This window comes from Lissotriton helveticus, chromosome 12 (genome assembly GCF_964261635.1).
Source record: "Lissotriton helveticus chromosome 12, aLisHel1.1, whole genome shotgun sequence".
In the NCBI taxonomy this organism is placed as follows: domain Eukaryota; kingdom Metazoa; phylum Chordata; class Amphibia; order Caudata; family Salamandridae; genus Lissotriton; species Lissotriton helveticus.
In genome coordinates this window covers 747,019,189-747,036,956 of record NC_136073.1, presented here as the reverse complement: position 1 = coordinate 747,036,956, position 17,768 = coordinate 747,019,189, and the positions used below count along the sequence as shown (strand labels likewise).

At 48.2% G+C, this 17,768-nt stretch overlaps 2 protein-coding genes across 2 annotated transcripts in view; both read left to right on the top strand.

Moving 5' to 3' along the window:
• Positions 1 to 3,140: 3,140 nt before the first annotated feature.
• LOC144798419 (V-type proton ATPase catalytic subunit A-like) overlaps positions 3,141 to 17,768 on the top strand; it is a 60,687-nt gene continuing 46,059 nt past the window's right edge. Inside the window, exon 1 of the mRNA XM_078669290.1 lies at positions 3,141 to 3,502. The gene's annotated coding sequence lies outside the window, so the exon portion shown is untranslated. The remainder of the gene's footprint in view (positions 3,503 to 17,768) is intronic.
• On the top strand, positions 16,474 to 17,350 carry LOC144797640 (dehydrodolichyl diphosphate synthase complex subunit Nus1-like). The gene is given in 1 exon segment (XM_078668342.1): positions 16,474 to 17,350. A coding segment is annotated over 1 exon segment (837 nt). The 5' UTR covers positions 16,474 to 16,513.

Sequence of the window (17,768 nt, the reverse complement as noted above, 5' to 3'; positions counted from 1 at the left end):
GTCAGTCCACCCCTTCGAGAGTACTAAACCTGTTCCAATGGTTGTACTGCATCAAAGAGGAATCATAAGTAGGAAATACTGGGAATACAGGATTTGGCCTTTGCCATTGGGGGGGGCCATATTGGAAGCCCGGATGAGATGTTCTGTTCTGAATGAAATTCTGCCTGGGCCTTTGGGATGCCAGGGGATAAAAATACGATAAGTGGACCGGGTGGATTTGTGAGCGGGTATAGCTCGGGGGGACATTGCAGATGAAGTTGACTGCTGTCATGTCTCTGAAGTTCACCGTAATGATGTCTCCAGCGATGGTCTTGGTGCCTTTGCCAATCCACTCGCCCCTTCTCACTGAGAGGATTTCCCCATAGATGTTTGGGGGTAAGGGCCTGTGAGTTTGCAGCCACTGAGCGCATTTGTTTTTTAGTTCAATTTGTGATTCTCTTTGGCCCTCCTTTAATGGGGGCACTCCAGTTAGGACAACCACAAATGGTAGTGCCTCAGGTGGGAGATTAATTGTCCGAAAGCGTGTGGCTGTTTTCTTTTCGTTGTTGGTTTCCACAGTAGGAGTGGGGAGGGTCTTGGGGTCTGCCTTCGGGGTTTGGGCCTTGTTTTCTTCAAGTGTTAATGAGGAGCTAGGTAAACGTTTACTGTTACCGCTTAATGATTGATTTTTATTTTTATTTTTATTTTTACCTGCTTGTGGGGTGGAGGCGGCCTTCTGAAATTCCTTGGCTCCTTTCTGCGTGACGCTGGTGTTGTTAGCATTGTTGTTTTTGGGGGCACCATTTTGCACTAGTGGGGCCTTATCATTCGGTAAATTTGTTGTAGCGGGGGCCTTGGGGTTTGTCACGTCTCGTTCCTGCACGGGATGAGGTTTCAAGTTTATCCCCTTGTTATTGACCAATGATGTTAATCTGTCTATTTTTGCTATAAGGGGCTTTAACAGTACCGTGATGGAATGCTCTAGGTCAGATTTCAAATCCACCACCATGTTGGTTATCCAGCATGGAATTCCTGGTGTAGGTGGGGTAATGGGTGTGACCAGATTATGGTTGCTGGACTTTACATGACCTTTTTTCCTCCCTTGTTTACGGCCATCCCTGTGCAACATTTTATCCTCCGTGTGTGCGTCTGAGTCCTTTGTGGTTATTTGGTTGCTTAATTGTGCGCCAGGACTGTCCCTGCTGGTTTCAGCGACGGCCTGGGCACAGGGGAGGTCGGCGAAAGATGGTGGAGTTATAGGCCGGCTGATGTAGGTCTCCTCTACCGAGTTCTCAGTTTCTTCTGACAAGTTGAGGAGTAGTTCCTGAGTATCTTGGATAATGGTTACAGGTGGTAAAGATAATCTCCTCTCGGTGTTAGCTATGGCGTCGGAAACCGCCCCTATAGTCTGTTTAAGCATTTTATCAATGGCAGTTAAGGTCGGAAGGGATGGTGGTTGATCCGATTTAGCTTTTGTGCTCGATCTTAGAGTGGGCATCCTGGTCTTCTTTGCGGTTTTCCTCATTGCAGGGGGTGCTGTGTTAGATGGTAGTAGCCGGTTGTGAGATTTTTGGGGGGGCACTTTTTAGGGGACTGGCCCAGCCCGGCCTCTTCTGGCCCCTGAGGGCCACAGAGGGCCCGCCCTTTGCCCGGGCTTCGCTCGGCGTCCCGCTCGCGTCCCGCTGAGCGGTAGATTGTTCCAAATAAGATGGTATTGCAAGCAGGGGGCGTGTCTTCCTGGGGGCGCGCCCGTGCACACCTGTGCAGCGCAGGGACTCCTGGTCTTACGAGTCCCTGCGGCGCGCTCCCTCGCAATTTCCTCGGTGCTCCCTCCTCCTGGGACAGGCTCTTCAGTGCGACTACCCCCCCAGCCTCGACCCCACGCCACTCACCGCGCAGCAGCGCCCGCGAAGCGGGTGCTGCAAGTTGTTTTAGCGGGAGGGCGGTCAATCCCACCTGGGACACGGGGAGGCCGGGTGAAAGCAGAAGCGAGGCTCTGTGTTCAAACGGGCAGCAGCGGTCAGATCAGTTCCACGGCAACGGTCCGGTCAGGTCAGTTTGAGGAATCCCTATTAGTTAATGCCCTGCTCCAGAGAGCCACAGAATTGAATCCTGGTTGGTGCATGGAAAATAGCGACTAGTGCCTGTCTAGTGCTACAAGGTCCGAGTCTGTGACAGGAAGCACTGTGCATATGTAAGTCTTTATTTTAAACTTGCATTACACATAGTATAAGATAGGCTGCTAAAGAATGCCCAAAAAGGTTGAAGATAAAAAGTGTTTCCAAAATATTGATGGTTCTGCAGACTATATATAGTGCATTTTGTTTGTAATTGTCTTTTAAATGCATGCACTTCACAGCTTAGCTGGTAGCTCCCTTACAATATCTCTATAAAAGAATACATGTGTGTCATGAGGAAGCTTCAAGTAATTCCATTAATTGAAGCCAATCCTGGCTTCCTTCCAGGCACCCTTTACATTTGCAGATTGACCGGTTGCACACATTTACATTTCTTTCAGGCATAGCACCCTGACAATAAGGCTTGCTTAGCTGTCTGCTCCTCTCTCGGTTTCACAGCACAGGAGACTCTCTGCCTTACAATTCAGCTAAAGCATTTCAGCTGTAGGAATTTACCATCCAGAACGGTTGTCACGTACCAAAAAGTAGGGGACCTGTTTCGCTAAAATTAGAAAACTATGGGCACGTCGTTCCCCTCAGATCCCCCGACTTCGACCACTGGTTATTGTACTATAAGATGTTCAAGTAGAGTAGCGCCTACAAACCTCAGAATGCATTAGCTAGCATCCCTAAATTCGCATAACATGTCAGATGTTGACTATGCACTAGTGTGGCTTACAGTTTGAAGCAAAATAGACACAAAGAAGGGACTGCATAACAATAAGTAGGAAGAGGCCCGAGATGAAGGACAGCAGAGCCAGCCCGGAGGTGTTTACTGTACACAGAGGGCGGGCAGGAGGTTTGATGTCAGTTCTGAGTCTGCTGTTTACTGTTTCTCCTTCAGGTGACCTCTTTCTTCACCCACCACAGAGAGGTCCAGGCTGGAACTGGTTGTGTCGGCAGCCAGCCTCCTGTATCCTGAGAGTGCCGGCCCAACCACCATAAACCAAAGCAAAGGCAGGGCGAGGGGTGGGACTGCGCCACTGCACCGCGAAGGCTGAAATAGCAGTGAAGAAGGAGAGGGGCAGAGAGAGACAGAGAGAGAGAGAGAATAAGGGGAGCGAATGAGTGAGCAGAAAGAGAAGCGCACAGAGAAGGGGAGAGCAAGAGAGAAAGAGTGTGAAAGAGACGAGTGAGAGAGGGGCGACTCAGAAAACAGAGAAAGAAAGAAAGAGAGAGAGAGACTCCACTTCGAAAAGAGTGTAAGAAGAGAAATATTGGAAAGGAGACAGTGGGCAAACTACTACCTGCTAATGAGAGACAGAGGAAAGAAGAGAGAAAGAGAAGAAATATAATTAAAGGAGGGCACAGCCAAACATACCGGAGAGAGAGGGAAAAGATTTGAGGTAAGCCAATTATTTTACGTAATGTGCAAAATATGCTTTTCACGTGAAAGGGGGCATCTTATTCTGAAACCCGTTTCAATTATATAGAATAAAGAAAATGAGAGAGTTTGCATGCTTCTTGTAAGGTAAAACATTCTTCGGGACATTTCCTAGAACATTTTAGGTGATTAGCCAGACATTTGAAATATTTGTAGCAGTCATTATGCCAGTTTTCACCGATAAACGCCCTTTTAGCTTTTATTTCCAAACAAAAATAACGACACTCAACATGTAAAGAAGAAAACCGTTTCGGCCATATCGTGTGATCTTGGGCAAATCATGGTATCGAAAAGTGTTCGCCTTTCGAAGAAGTCGCATACGCCCTTTATTTCCGTTTGTTAAAGGATCATTTGTTATAATTGTGTAGAAAAGCTCCTGTTGGTGCTTTGGGAGAAGCTTAAATGCCTCGTTTTCTTTAGGATGGACGTGGAAGTGCGTAGGTGACATATTTGACCCCTCAGCGCTCTCAGGGAATCTTAAGCTCCAGTATATCTCACCTCAACATAGGGAGCAAAGTCCTTTTAGGAATCAATGCTACCCCTGACCCTACACTACAAGGAACTATTTTTTTCTCGTTATATTTGTCGTTTTTTTCTCATGTAATTTTCATTTTTACATTCCTTGTACCTTTGGCCTTCTTTGGCGCCCACTTCTCCGGAATGTGTTGAGTTAGAGTGCAAACATATGGGGGCAGATTTATGTCGGACTTGCGCCATGTTTACGCCGCCATTGCGTCACGCAACGGCGCGGAAATGTGGCGCATCCCTGCGACCTATTTACAACGTGACGCATCTAGGCAGATGCGTCACGTTGTAAAGCCCTGCGCCACATGAAACCTGCGTCAGGTTTCATGTGGGCGTTCTGTCGCAGGGTGGGCGTTCCCTCGTAGGAAAGCCCCGTAAAACTGACGCAGTGAAATCTACAAGATTTCACTGAGTCAGTTTTACGACGCTGCTGGGTCAAATCCTTACGCCTGCTTGAAGCAGGCGTAAGGAGTGACGCACCACGTTATGTATGGGTGGCCTCTGTACATTGCAGGAGTTGCGTCGCACTTGCGACGCTACTCCAGCAATGCGCCGCCCGTACACCACAAGATGCGTCACGCATCTGCCCTTCCTTGCACCATGGTGCGGCGCATCTGTGGTGCCGCAAGGAGGGAATTGCGTGACGCATCAGTTCTGGCGCATCCCTGCTAATTTGCAGAGATGCGCCAAAACTCATAAATCTGCCCCATAGTGCATCGGATCAAAAAGAATTACGTCTAGGCAGTTCCGTGGTAAATAAGAGGACAAACGTGTGCCTCTATTTTTATATAGCGCTTATTCCGACCGCTCACCCATTTCTGAATGCTCCTATTTTTTGGCCCGGGAAGCAAACGATTCACAATAAATTTCGTGGATTTCCCAGGATGACAACACTTGCCCCCCTGGCCCTGCTGCCCACAATTCTTTGTCATTATCGCACATTCCGCTTTCTCTCCCACCTCTGACTTCACTCTCTTTGTTTGCGAACCCTGCTCCATGGACTTGAGGAAACATGGGTGGAGTCCGGAGAGTCAATCTTTGCCTGACACCTGTCACCGGTGTGACCTTGGAAAGGTCACAGTGTACATTCAGTTACACAGCCTCTACATACCCACTCTGAAATAATGATCAAAGGACATAGGGCACGATTTAGAGAATTATTGGCACTCGTAATGTAGTTTTACGACCGCAAACTAGAAGCCATATTTAATTGGAGTATAAGAAAAGAAGTGCACTAGGGGGCAGATTTATGTTAACTGGCGCATCCCCAGGGATGCGCCAGTTAATGTGCGCCACAGTGCGCCACAGCTCCGCCACCCATGGTGCGCCGCATTTACAATGTGGCTCACCATGGGGCAAAAACGGCACAGATGCGTGACGCATCTGTGCCGTAAAGGCGGCGCATTGCTGGAGTTGCGTCGCAAGCGCGACGCAGCTCCAGCAAGGCTCGGGGGTGCCCTATCTGACCAATGCTGCATCAAGACCTACGCCTGCTTCAAGCAGGCGCAGGCTTTTGACGCAGCATTGGCCTGAAAGTGACTGAGTGAAATCTCATAGATTTCACTCAGCCACTTTTGCGAGGCGCACCTGCCCCGGAACGCCCACCCTGCGCCGGAACGCCCACTATCGGCGCAGGGCTTTACAACGTGACGCATCTGCCTAGATGCGTCACGTTGTATATCGTTCGTAGGGATGCGCCACGTTTACGCCGCCTTGCGTGACGCAACAGCGGCGTAAACGTGGCGCAAGGCCTTCATAAATCTGCCCCTAAATACCAGCCTTAAAACCTACCCCCAGCTCCTAGAGGAGTGCACACTACACCATGCATAAGGCACTCTCGTGCGGGTCCCCAGGGTGCCTGTAGGACTTGCCTCTAGTGGTGGGCGAGCGCACAATTTAACAGGAAGAGCCGAGTCAAGTTCTTGGCTGAGATTTACGAGCCCGTGCGCCAGCCGAGCCCTGAAAATAGTTGGCATCTAAATCATGCAATAAGCATCATGTGAAAATGTGATAGTATCATTAAAATAATAAAAAAAAAAAGTATTTCTTTCACATGCGGAAGCATTTCACCTTAATACATCCGATTATTTTTGTACAGTGCACTCCTGGAACTCACATATTGGAAGGTGCCCTGAAATGTGATAACGAAGAAAAAAGAAGCTTTATAAAATATTTGCAGAGGATCATACAATTTGGTCAAGTGGGGAAGCCAGGACTGGTCCCAGGTTTTCTGGCTTCACATTGTTCGATTCACACACCAGATGGCTACCTCTTCCTCTGCTTTTTAACATCAAAGTTTAATGCTTTGCTTTTAACTCTTGGCACATGCTGATAGAGGGTGGGCAATGCCGTCTTAACGCATGGGCACACTGGGAAGTTGCCCGGGGGGGCCCCACAAGCATAGGGGCCTCATGCTACTCTAAGCACAGACCAAAATTGAACACAAATTTTCCGATCACCCGCCTTAACATTTAAATCTCCCGCAAACTCTGTATTTTATTGAAAATTTACATTTTTATTCCTGTGAGTGGTTGTGTAGGCAGGGCCCAGTGCACGGCTATGCCCCGGGGCCTATAATGCTGTTAAGATGGCTCTGAGCGTGGGTGGCAGGCAGAAGCCACATTAGAGCGTGGATCAATTTTTGTCTCGAGGCTCAAAGAGGACTTAGGGCTGAGCTAAAGCAGGGCCTCTGTCGCGAGCCTGGCTTGAGCATTAACTGACTTGCCCACCTCCACTGCCCCCTTGTATGCTTGCTGCCAGAAACCTCAGTTCAAGCAGGAGCCAGCCAAGTCCCACCCAAAATTGAAGTAGAAAAAGATGGCATGAACCGAGAAGCACAGGGCACAGGCTTCAGGGCGCTTTTGATCCTTATCATAGAGCATGACCAGAACTATAGGTATGACGTTTTTCAGGTCCATACAGTGACCAACTCAGACAGAACAGGTTTTTTTTTAACATTGTATTCTGAGACTTACAGTCATGATTTTATAATGGGACAAACAGGAGGGACGTTTAAAGGATTTTGGGGGCTTTGGGCCAAATGTATTTTGGGGGCCCCTTTTCAGAACAGCTTTGATTTTATGATACAGTTTCAGCTCTTTCATGCCCTCTTTGGTCAAATTCTAAATGTGTGTACACCTGATATACAGGGATAGTAATGTGTGTTTTCAGTATTGTAACACAGCAGCAGCTCACCGATATTGTTGCAAATAATCTGTCACACCCTCCCATTTCTCATATGTGAGGTCCTGTATTGATCTAAAAGAAACTTTTTATATGGATGTTGCATGAAACATGAACACATTTTTTCTGCAAAATGTCTGTAATAGACTCTCACACATTTAAAAATACACAATAGAAAAATGTTTTTTACAACAATCTGTTTAACAATTATTTTAAAGGTCATCAGGGCAAGACTCTCTGCAGAACAGAGCTGGCTCTATCAGGGGCCCCCTGAAAAGGCTGGGGCCCTGGGCCACAGCCCACTTTGCCCATGCCTTAAAACGTCTCTGCAAACAGGCCCACAAGCTGGGTTAGACAGGGGAACCAAGAGAAGCCTTAGCAAAATGGCTCAGACTGGCACCGCTCCGTTCATCTCTCTGGGCAATCTCTCTCTTTCCATCCATCTGTTCTCTCACTCACCTTGTCTCCTTTCCCTCTCCTTTCTCCCTCTCTGACTGTGTTCTCTCTACCCTCCCGCCATCCCTCTCTTTTTCAAAACCGCCCCCATGCCTGCTGTGATTTAACTCTGGGAGCTGCGGAAAGTGACAGAGGCACCAAGAGGTGTTGTGTTCTTTCAAAACCGGCCTCCAAGGGCTCCTGCCCACTGGGGAAAAGTGCAGTGGAATAAAAGGCCTGCATGACCTTGACTACAAGTCCCAGGATGCACAGCAAAAACCGCGGATGGGATGAGCTACTTATCCATAGACTTGGGAAACATGAGAGCTCTGCAGAAGTGTTCAAACAAGTTTAGTAGCCTTAACGGGGAACCCTGGTGAAAGGTGAATGAACGGTATGAAGGGATGAGGATTTCGCTTCACCTAACTGGGCTCGGACTGCATGGTTTATTAACTATCCTATCCATCCTTGATGAAAAAAACCACAGCCAGCAGGTCTTCTCCATCTGTGCGCCCAGGCCCTGTAACAGCATTCCCACTGTCCTCAGAAGCGTACCAGCCCCCCTGAGAATCAGGAAGGAGCTGCAAATACATACATTTGAGGAATATTACACCCCAACGGACTATGGGTCTGCTGCATACTACTTGCTACATTGCACCTGTTCTCAGGTCTTTCACATGTTCAATGCTTCATTGTTTCCCATGTGGGTTTGCCCTGTACAAATATAATTGCAAACATATGCATATACCTGTTTGCATATAACAAGTCCCGTAATCGTATAAGAAAACCCAATTTGTTCACCACCATCCACCTTCATCAACCACCTAACAGTTTGTTTCTAAAGGCACAGTCTCCATCATGGGCACTTTGATCTTGTGCAAGATAATACAACTGACATATCACTGGGAATAGAATTCACAGGAAAGCTTCAAAATAAGTAAAGTAAAGTAAAGTAAATTGATACTTGTATAGCGCACTACTCACCCGCAAGGGTCTCAAGGCGCTTGTACGAATACCGCTGTGGAACCCATCCTGGCTTTCCCTGTGAGGTGTCCACTCCTGGGCACCCCCAAGGCGGAGGCCAGGCATCCTTAGCGTTGTGGGGGCCGTTGTGGAGATTAAGCAAGCTATTGCCCAGAGTTGCACTCCATGATTGGAATAGGCACCGAGGCGAGAATTATCAGGTCCGTGGAATTTTTGAGCCCAAGACCCGCCGAGGCGGGGAATTGAACCCTGGTCCCGGGCTAGACCTCTGCATCAGGGTCTGCCGCTCTAACCATTGATCGGTATAAGTATAGGGGTCCCAGACCAAACACAAGAATATTTTCAATATTCGCAATACAGTAAACATACACCATAACTCAAAAATTAAATTAAATAAGTTCAGTGTTTTTATTTTCACTGTACTCCTTTACCATTCAATGGTTGGATGCATATCACAGCATTTAATTTATACAATTCTTTATGCCCACACAGGAAGGGGAAGGGGGATACACAGTAAAAATGACACGTTGTAAGGCCCTAATTGTGGATTACTCATATATACATAAATTCATGAATACAAAAATTAGATGATAGTGGTCCCCACAAAGAAGGCCAAACCAAAAAACAAGCACAAATCAAAGCATTGTCATAATGAACATATTCCTAAAAAGCTGTATTCATCACGCTCATTATAGGAATTGTATAAATTAAATGCTGTGATATGCATCCAACCATTGAATGGTAAAGGAGTACAGTGAAAATAAAAAAACACTGAACTTATTTAATTTAATTTTTGAGTTATGGTGTATGTTTACTGTATTGCGAATATTGAAAATATTCTTGTGTTTGGTCTGGGACCCCTATACTTATACCGATTATCCACCCAGGTCCCACTGACTATATGGGTTTGACCCTAATATTTATAACAACACGCTCTAACCATTGAGCCACACTTCTCCACATCACAACTAAGGTAACTGTTTCCAAAGGCTGATGTGTGTTTTGTGACTGCTTGTGTCAGTGGCAGCTTTGCATTCAAGGAATTTTAAGCCTACACTCGAAAACGAAACTACGAGTTCCAGAATGCAATAGGCGGTTGTCAACAAGGTGCGCTTGAGATAAGGTAGTATTTGCGTCCACGTAGCAGCTACAAACACACTCGCATAAGCCAGGTCCTTGGTCGACAGGAATTCCTGGATCCACTCCACATATTTTGCACGGAGGGTTGTCATTTTGCATTATGTGCTGTTTAACCATCTCTACATCCTCCTCTCCACAACTCCACATGCTTGGCTGGGGCAGTCTATCTAGTTCGCTCTGGCTAAGTATATAGAGAACATTCTCTGATCACTGATTTCAATCTCTGAACGCTGGGTGGCGCTCTGGCCATGTTATTCGCTAAATAAACCAAGTTATGAGTTTCACCACTATTTTTAGCAGTCGGTCGTGACAAGAGCTTAATTTGAGTCGGTGGATGGAGGGTGGCACACCAGCACTCTGCTTTTTGGGGACAGGGACATATTTTTCCATCATTAGACTTGTTAGACTTTTTGACCCAGAGCAAGAGAGAAAAAGGCAGAAAAGGTGTAAAAAGAGTTAGAGAATGACGGAAAACAGTGACAAATCGAGACAACGGGGATGAAAAAGAACTTGGAAGAGCCAGATGCACGGGCAGGGAATGTTTGGTAGTGGATCAAAGCGGCTACAAGGCTAGACAGGTTTTGGGATTTGGCCACTCCAATATTCAGGAGCGTCGGCTGTGGACTTCTGAGAAAAAGGGTGGGGCCATCAACACTTAATATCTCACACGTTAAGCACAGCCAGCCAGCCTTGCCTTTTAGTCAACAACACTTTACATTTTGCAGCCTTACCAATAATTACAACTTGAAGCACAACAAGTATTGACAAAGCAAATGGTTCTGGCCAGGGCTTTAAGTGGGATGAATAAACTGGGGGGTCTCTCCAAGGTGCATGGCCGTGGTAATTAAGGGTGTGGCTTAAAAATACCTAAGCCAAAAATCTCTGCTTAGCATAGCGTGCCGCCCAATTGGTATTTTGCTGTTTCTGTCACTACATCCACAATTATGATACAAGTAACATCATACCTACAACAAGTCAGTACTATTGGCTTTGTCAATTTTAGTTAGTTGCATAAGATAAATAAGCAGCAACTATGGCTTGTATATAATATTGAAAAGCTTCCACTTAGAGTCCTGGTGACACCATGGCAAGGTTACTGCTCCTAAGTTTAAAAAAGAGAAGGGAAATCCAGAGAGAAAATCACTCTCTTTAAAGGATTTCCCTTTCCCTACAACTCTCACCTGGCATGACGCCATGCCCTAAGGTCTCCACTAGTGAGAAGTGAGCAGTGTGAGCACGTGTACATTGATGTGCCTGCGTCGCAGTACCGAAAAAAACAGGCCGCCTGTGCCAGGGCACAAAACAGAGCCTGACAGAGACCCGTTTCGAGGCCCCCTTTAAAAAACTGCCGATGCTCAGACAAGGTGAGACCCGGCCCACTTAAAGCCCTGGTTCTGGCATTGGATGCCAGTATATTGCCTTTTCCAATGAGTTTTTAGAACGTTTTAGGAAACCTTTATTACAGAATATATGAAAAAAGCTAAGACGTCGCTGTCTTCTCCGGTCCCCGTGCCCCTGTGACCTGTTGGTGGAGAGAGCTGGGCGACCATTCTGTGGCGGAGTGAGCCCACCACTGCCCTTTGTTGGCCGACCGCTGGATGTCTGCAGGAGGCCTCTGGTCCTGCTGTCCTGTACCCCCCCATCCTCTTGCCGAAGAAGATGGGGTTCCAAGTTGGAACCAAGCTGCGGGGGCACTCCGACACTTCCTCTCTGCTCGCCTGCACGTCGGTGATCTGTCGGGAACGGTCGAGAGCAGCCATATTAACAAGCATTTACAATGCAATGGTTTCGCCTTTTGAAAAGTTTGAGCTATTGGCATTGTAAATGACAACATTTGTATTTATGTGTTGGTTTTGAAAATAAATGGCATTGTCATTTACAATGCCAATAGCTTAATCTCTTGCAAATGGGGCAGGGCCATGACGAAGTTGTTGCTTTTGAGTAACTACACTGATTTTCAAGAAAATGATATAATGTTACACTTAATTACATAAAATAGGGACCCGCTATTTAACGCTTTATTTTTAGCCCAAAATGATTCCAGCGCAGTACACAATTGTCAAAATAGCTGCTGACGCTCTGGTTGTTCTCATTGTTTTTACGCACTCTCGCTATAATGGTGTTGCGAACTGCAGGGTAATAATTATGTGATCTGGTGTAATTTTGGGAATTTCATACCAATTCCTGAAATGACAATGCTGTTGTTAAAATGTCGGCCGGGCCTAGTTGTTACCAATGGTCAAAATTAAGTCCAGCCTTCCCATTACTCGCTCTTTAGGTCTGCTCGGAGAATTCACTAGTCGCCATCTTGTAAATGCTGGTTGACGTGGGGCAGGAGAGCAGAGTGCCGACCCATGTGTCAAGAGTCACAGTGGCCGCACACATGCAGCCTGCAAACGTCGCTGTCTGGAAAAATGGTTGTCATTGAAATGGGTATCCCGCTAACTACGATCTGGCTAGCGCCTAGAGGCATTCAGCTGAACAGGCGCTCGATAAGTAAGTTGCCAGAAGTGCTCCGTGGCGTGCACCCCCAAGCACAGTTTACGAGACTGTTGTTCCAAATGTTTTGTGGCAGGCCGGTTGTGCGGTTTGAGTTACACCCGCATTAGCGTCCCGGGGTTTCCAGGCTCCAGTGTCTGCAGGAGAGGCGGGTACTGGACCTCATAGTTACCTGTTGCTCTTGTCTAACTTTAAATTACTTGAGGGATTCCCCCTGCAAAATAAGAACTTTCTAAATAGTGCTCCACACCGCTCTCCTGCCGCTTCTAAGCACTGTAAATAGCAGGTGTTCCGGTCACCCCATGTAACAGGCTCAGTTTGCCGACCTCAGAAGGATGAGAGGCATACCTGGGAAGTGATCCTGTGTCTAGCATGCTACGTAGAAGTTTCTGCGGCGCGGGCATTAACCCATTGAGCTCTCTGCATCTTGAAGAGCTTGAGGCCTGCACAGGACCAGGGCACACGTCCCCTCAGGCCGCACCAAGGGCTGCTCTGACAACAACTCTGCACTAATCCGATTAGTATCAGCACTTTAAAACCACAGGCACTCGGGGGAGAGGTGGGGGCGGCGGAGGAGGGGAGAGAGAGGGAAAATAAAGAGCGGGAAGGGGAGTGATAGAGAAGGAGGGAAGGAAGGGCGGAGAGAGGTTAATAAAGAGCTAGGAGACATTGTAAAACAAGCGGTGCAGCACTAGGGAGCCTAGAGGAATCCAACCAAATGCTGCCCACAATAACAAACGTGCCATGAAGCTTGATATTATGGTGAAAGCACTCCTAAAGCACTCCTAAAAAAACCCAGCTAGACCCAGCAGACATGGCAAACTACCGGCCAATCTCACTCCTCCCTGGCATTAGCAAGGTAGCCGAGAAATTGGTCAACGGACAATTGTCTCAGTTTCTCGAGGTAAATAACATCTTACGGCAATCCCAAACTGGGTTTCGCCCGGGTCATGGCACTGATACCGCCCTTCTGGCCGTTATCGAGGAGGCAAGGCGCATTTTGGATTCAGGAGGGTCAGTGGCGGTGATCCTCCTGGACCTTAGTGCAGCCTTCGACACAGTCAACCATCGTGTCCTCCTCCAACGGCTGGCGGCAGCAGGGCTCACCGGGATGGCGCTCAGGTGGATAGAGTCCTTCCTTGCCGGACGCACGTTCCAGGTATGGGACAGCAATCACCACTCCTCCTTCCTCCCCCTCACGAACGGGGTCCCCCAGGGATCTTCTCTGAGCCCTACGCTTTTTAATGCTTATATGGCCCCCCTTGAAGACGTGGTGACACCCTTCGGCATCAAAATAGTGAGTTACGCGGATGACACACAGCTGGTCGTCTCCCTATCCCAACTAGACGACCACCCAGACAACTTGGCAAACTGCCTTACGGAAATCTATCGATGGATGTGTGAATCATCACTCAAATTAAACGGGTCGAAGACCGAGGTGATGCTCATGGGAAAGCAATGGGTGACCATCCCCCCATCAGCCTGGCCAGACGTGTTCGGGGAAATTCCCACCCCGAAAAAAGAAATTAAAACCCTAGGAGTCTGGCTAGAACCCGAGCTCTCAATGAAAACACAAGCGGCCAAAACTGCAGGAACCTGTTTTGGCCTTATGCGCACCACCCGCAAGATTCTTCCCCTACTCCCGCCCGCCTCCAGGAAACTCTTGGTCCAAGGGCTAATACTGTCACGGTTGGACTACAGTAACATGGTTTACCTGGGAGCCCCAGAGGCCACCTTGGCTAAAATGCAACGAACACAGAACGCTGCAGCCCGACTACTCATGAACCTTCCCTCCAGAGTGTCAGCTAAACCCGCTATCAAAGCCCTGCACTGGCTCCCGGTCCGCCAAAGGGTGGAATTCAAAGCCATGTGCACGGCCTACAAACTGATTAATGGAGCTGGCCCTCCTATTCTCAGCGACCTGGTAACCCCTTATATAGCTCCCAGATCCCTGCGGTCCGAGAATGAACACCTAGCCAACATCCCCAAATTTAAAAAGACACGCACTGGAGGCCGACGCTTCTCAGTGAAAGCTTCCACCGGATGGAACTCACTCCCCCGTACCCTCAGACTGGAACCCAGCTATCTCACTTTCAGAAAAAAACTGAAAACACTTCTATTCCCGAAATAACGTCCCCCCCTTCGTCTTCTTTCTCCTCCATCTCATCTGGATTTCATAATCATTATAGCGCGGGGATGCCTTCGGGTCACCAGGCGCTCTACAAGTCGCTAAAAATAAATAAATAAAATAAATAAAATATTGGATGTTTCATATAAGCGTCTATAGCCTGCCCTCAGGCAATCTAGGTCTCTTGACCACTGCAGAGCACATGTGGATAGGTGGAAAGGCAACAAACCCACCCCCGCCATTGTACAGGGGATATCAGAGGCCAGGCCCTTGGCCACAGGCTTCACCAAGGGGCGGTTTCTCACAGGCAGGAGCCAACCCGCTCCAGAGAGCGAAACAGAGCCACCCCCTTGTACCACTTAAGTTGGAGGGCAGGTAAAATAATGAGATGATACTAACACAAAATATGCCACGCCAGGCCATATATTTTTCCATTTCTTGCTGCATAATTTAGCCAACCCTGTCCTATAATTTGGCCCTCCTCTGCCGTTCTCTGGAATTCTAGTGTCCCTGCTCATGTTTCAGTGTTCGATTTGTTTGGATCATTGAAGCCTGTGCTGCTAATTGTAATAAGTATCTCTGCTATGAATTGGTGAGTTTCTTTATAAAAAAAGATTTTGCCGTCAAAATGCAGCAAGGTTTAGGGGAATAAAAGGCGAGCCACTTTTATTCAAACAATTTGTTTGCATCTCTGGGGTCGTTCGGTAGAATCCAGGGACATAGTTTAGGTTTTCTGCTGGATGGAAAAGCATTTTTTTTCAGTGGCACATAGACCTGGCAGAGCAAGCACTGCCTTGACTTGGTCTTCAGATGGTTTGCCTCAAGCTTTTAATGACTCTTATCAAGCATGTGCAGGCGCGAGCCTGGGGGGGGGAGGAGGTCACTGCAAACGTCCCCGGCTCCTGAGGAGGAAGCGCCAACTCCATCCTGGCTCATTAATGCCACGGACCTGATTACGGCGGGAGATCCCCGAATTTACGCGAAAACCCGGCTTTCTTTTGGCTGTTTCCCGCCTCTCTTTCAGGAGAAATCAACGAGGCAAACACATTATCTCGATTTTTTTTTAATTCTCAATCCTTCCTCTTTTAGAATGATGTGTGTCAGGCTTAATATTCTATTGTTGTTTTTTTTTTCTTTTTGCAGTTTTCTATAGCGCGAACTCGCCACGACGGTATCACAGCGATGATACACACATGAGCACCATTTGCATTACAGACGGACACTTCATTTAAGACACGGGTGATTAAGTGAGTTGCTCAAAATCACAGGCTGCTTGAGTCTCCCGCTAGACTCAAACCTGGTTCCGCAGCTTCAAAGTCGGCAACTCTTGCCGTTAAGCCACATGTTCTCCCGAATGTCGGCCGGTAAACATTACCAAATCCAAGAGGCGGAAGGAGAGGCCGGGAAGCACCACGCAGAGTAGACGCAGAAGGAGCAGGCTGGCAGACGAGAGGATCAAACAGAAAACTGACAGCCGCGTGTCAGAAAAGAGAGAGGGCAGGCAGACAAAGAGTGCATTAATGGACATATGGACGGTGGGAATTAGGACTGACTGTCAAAGACTCACTGAGAGCGTGGGGGAGGGGAGACTGGGGAAAGAAGCGTGCCAAGTGGGACTGATTGACGGGGAACACCCTCCAGCGATCAATACAGATCAGACTACGCATAAGGATATACCACAGAGGAGGGGAGATGAGTATTGACTAACGAGAGACGACATAAAAAATAGTTCACAGCTGTGGATGAGAACGCGAGCTAGGATTTCACTGCTTTGAAAACACACACCTGGAGTTGTGCTCCTGTGAGACTCTGTGACGGTGTCAAACAGGGGCGGCTGGAGACATTTGAAAGTGGTAGGGCGCAAATACTGCACTGTGGCGATAGAACGAGCCCGAACCACTTATGAGGGGTTCCGGGGGTCTCCTCCGAGAACATTTTGAAAACAAGTCAGGTCAGATCAATGCCAACTGCGGCGTTGGCATTGATCAGCTGACGCTTCCTTCCGTGACCTGGGAGCCCGTGCGAGGATTGTGGGCGGTCTCGGGCAATGCTGCCCTAAAGGATACCTACGCTCTTGCCATGGCGGCGCTGGCGGCTCTCCTCGCGCTGGGCTGGCAGCTGCTGCACGTGCTGCTGCAGGCCTGGCGCGCGCTCTGCAGCCGGGGCTGGGCGCGAGGGCTCGTGCGGGTGGCGACTTCCCTGCTTGTGCCGGGTGCGCTGGGATTTCGGCCGCTTCATGGGGATGGCGGCAGGGCTGTGCCCGGCAGGAGACGGGGACCCAAGGCGCTACGATTCGAGAACGGGCACAAGCTGCCAGATAAGCTGCCGCTTCACGTGGGGCTTTTGGTAGCGGAAGAGGAGCAGAGTTTCCCGGACATGGCAAGCTTGGTGCTGTGGTGCGTGGCCGTGGGCATCTCTTACGTGAGCGTCTACGACAGCCAAGGAATATTCAAGCGGAACAACGCCAGGTTGATGGATGAAATTTTGAAACAACAGCAGGAGCTCCTTGGCCTCGACTGTTCTAAGTATTCTGTGGAGTTTGCCAATAACAGTAACAACAAAGCAGTGCAAGCACTAAAGTCGCGAACAACGGTAAAGATGCTATCCTCCGATGACGGAAAGGGAGATATTGTGTGAGCTGCTCAAAACTTTTGCCAATTGGTATCCCAGCAACAGAGAAGACCGACAGATATGGATGTAGATGTATTAGACAATTTACTACAAAGTAATAAAGGTTTTCCTGACCCTGATTTAATATTGAAGTTTGGTTCTGTGGACAGCACATTGGGGTTCTTACCTTGGCACCTCAGATTGACTGAGATCATTTCTTTGCCTTCGCATCTAAGCATCAGCTATGATGACTTCAACTCTGCCCTGCGTTGCTATGCCGGCTGTGAACAGCGTTTGGGGAAGTAACAGCCATCAGAGAGACTCTAACCCTGGCTGCCATGGACAGGACACTATGTTTCTGATGTTTACACATTTGTTCCATGCGAGCCCGATGCTATGGCCATTATAATTTATCAAAAAACGAAATAAAAAGTCTTACCTTCCTTCCAAAAAAAAAAGAAAATAAAGAAAACAAGTCAGGTCCCGGGCCGGCAGCCAATCACAGCGCGGCCCGGGAAATGACGTCACGGGGGTGTCCCTGGCCGGCAGCCAATCACAGCGCGGCCCGGGACACACGGCAACAAGGGGCGGGACTTAAAAAAGAGTCAGAAACGCCCACGATTCGCGTTCTGACCGGGCAAAAGTGATTCACAACGATGTCTTCCAATGGCTAGCCTCCATTTATGGAGCTAGCCAATGGAAGACAGAGGTGGGACAAAGCCCC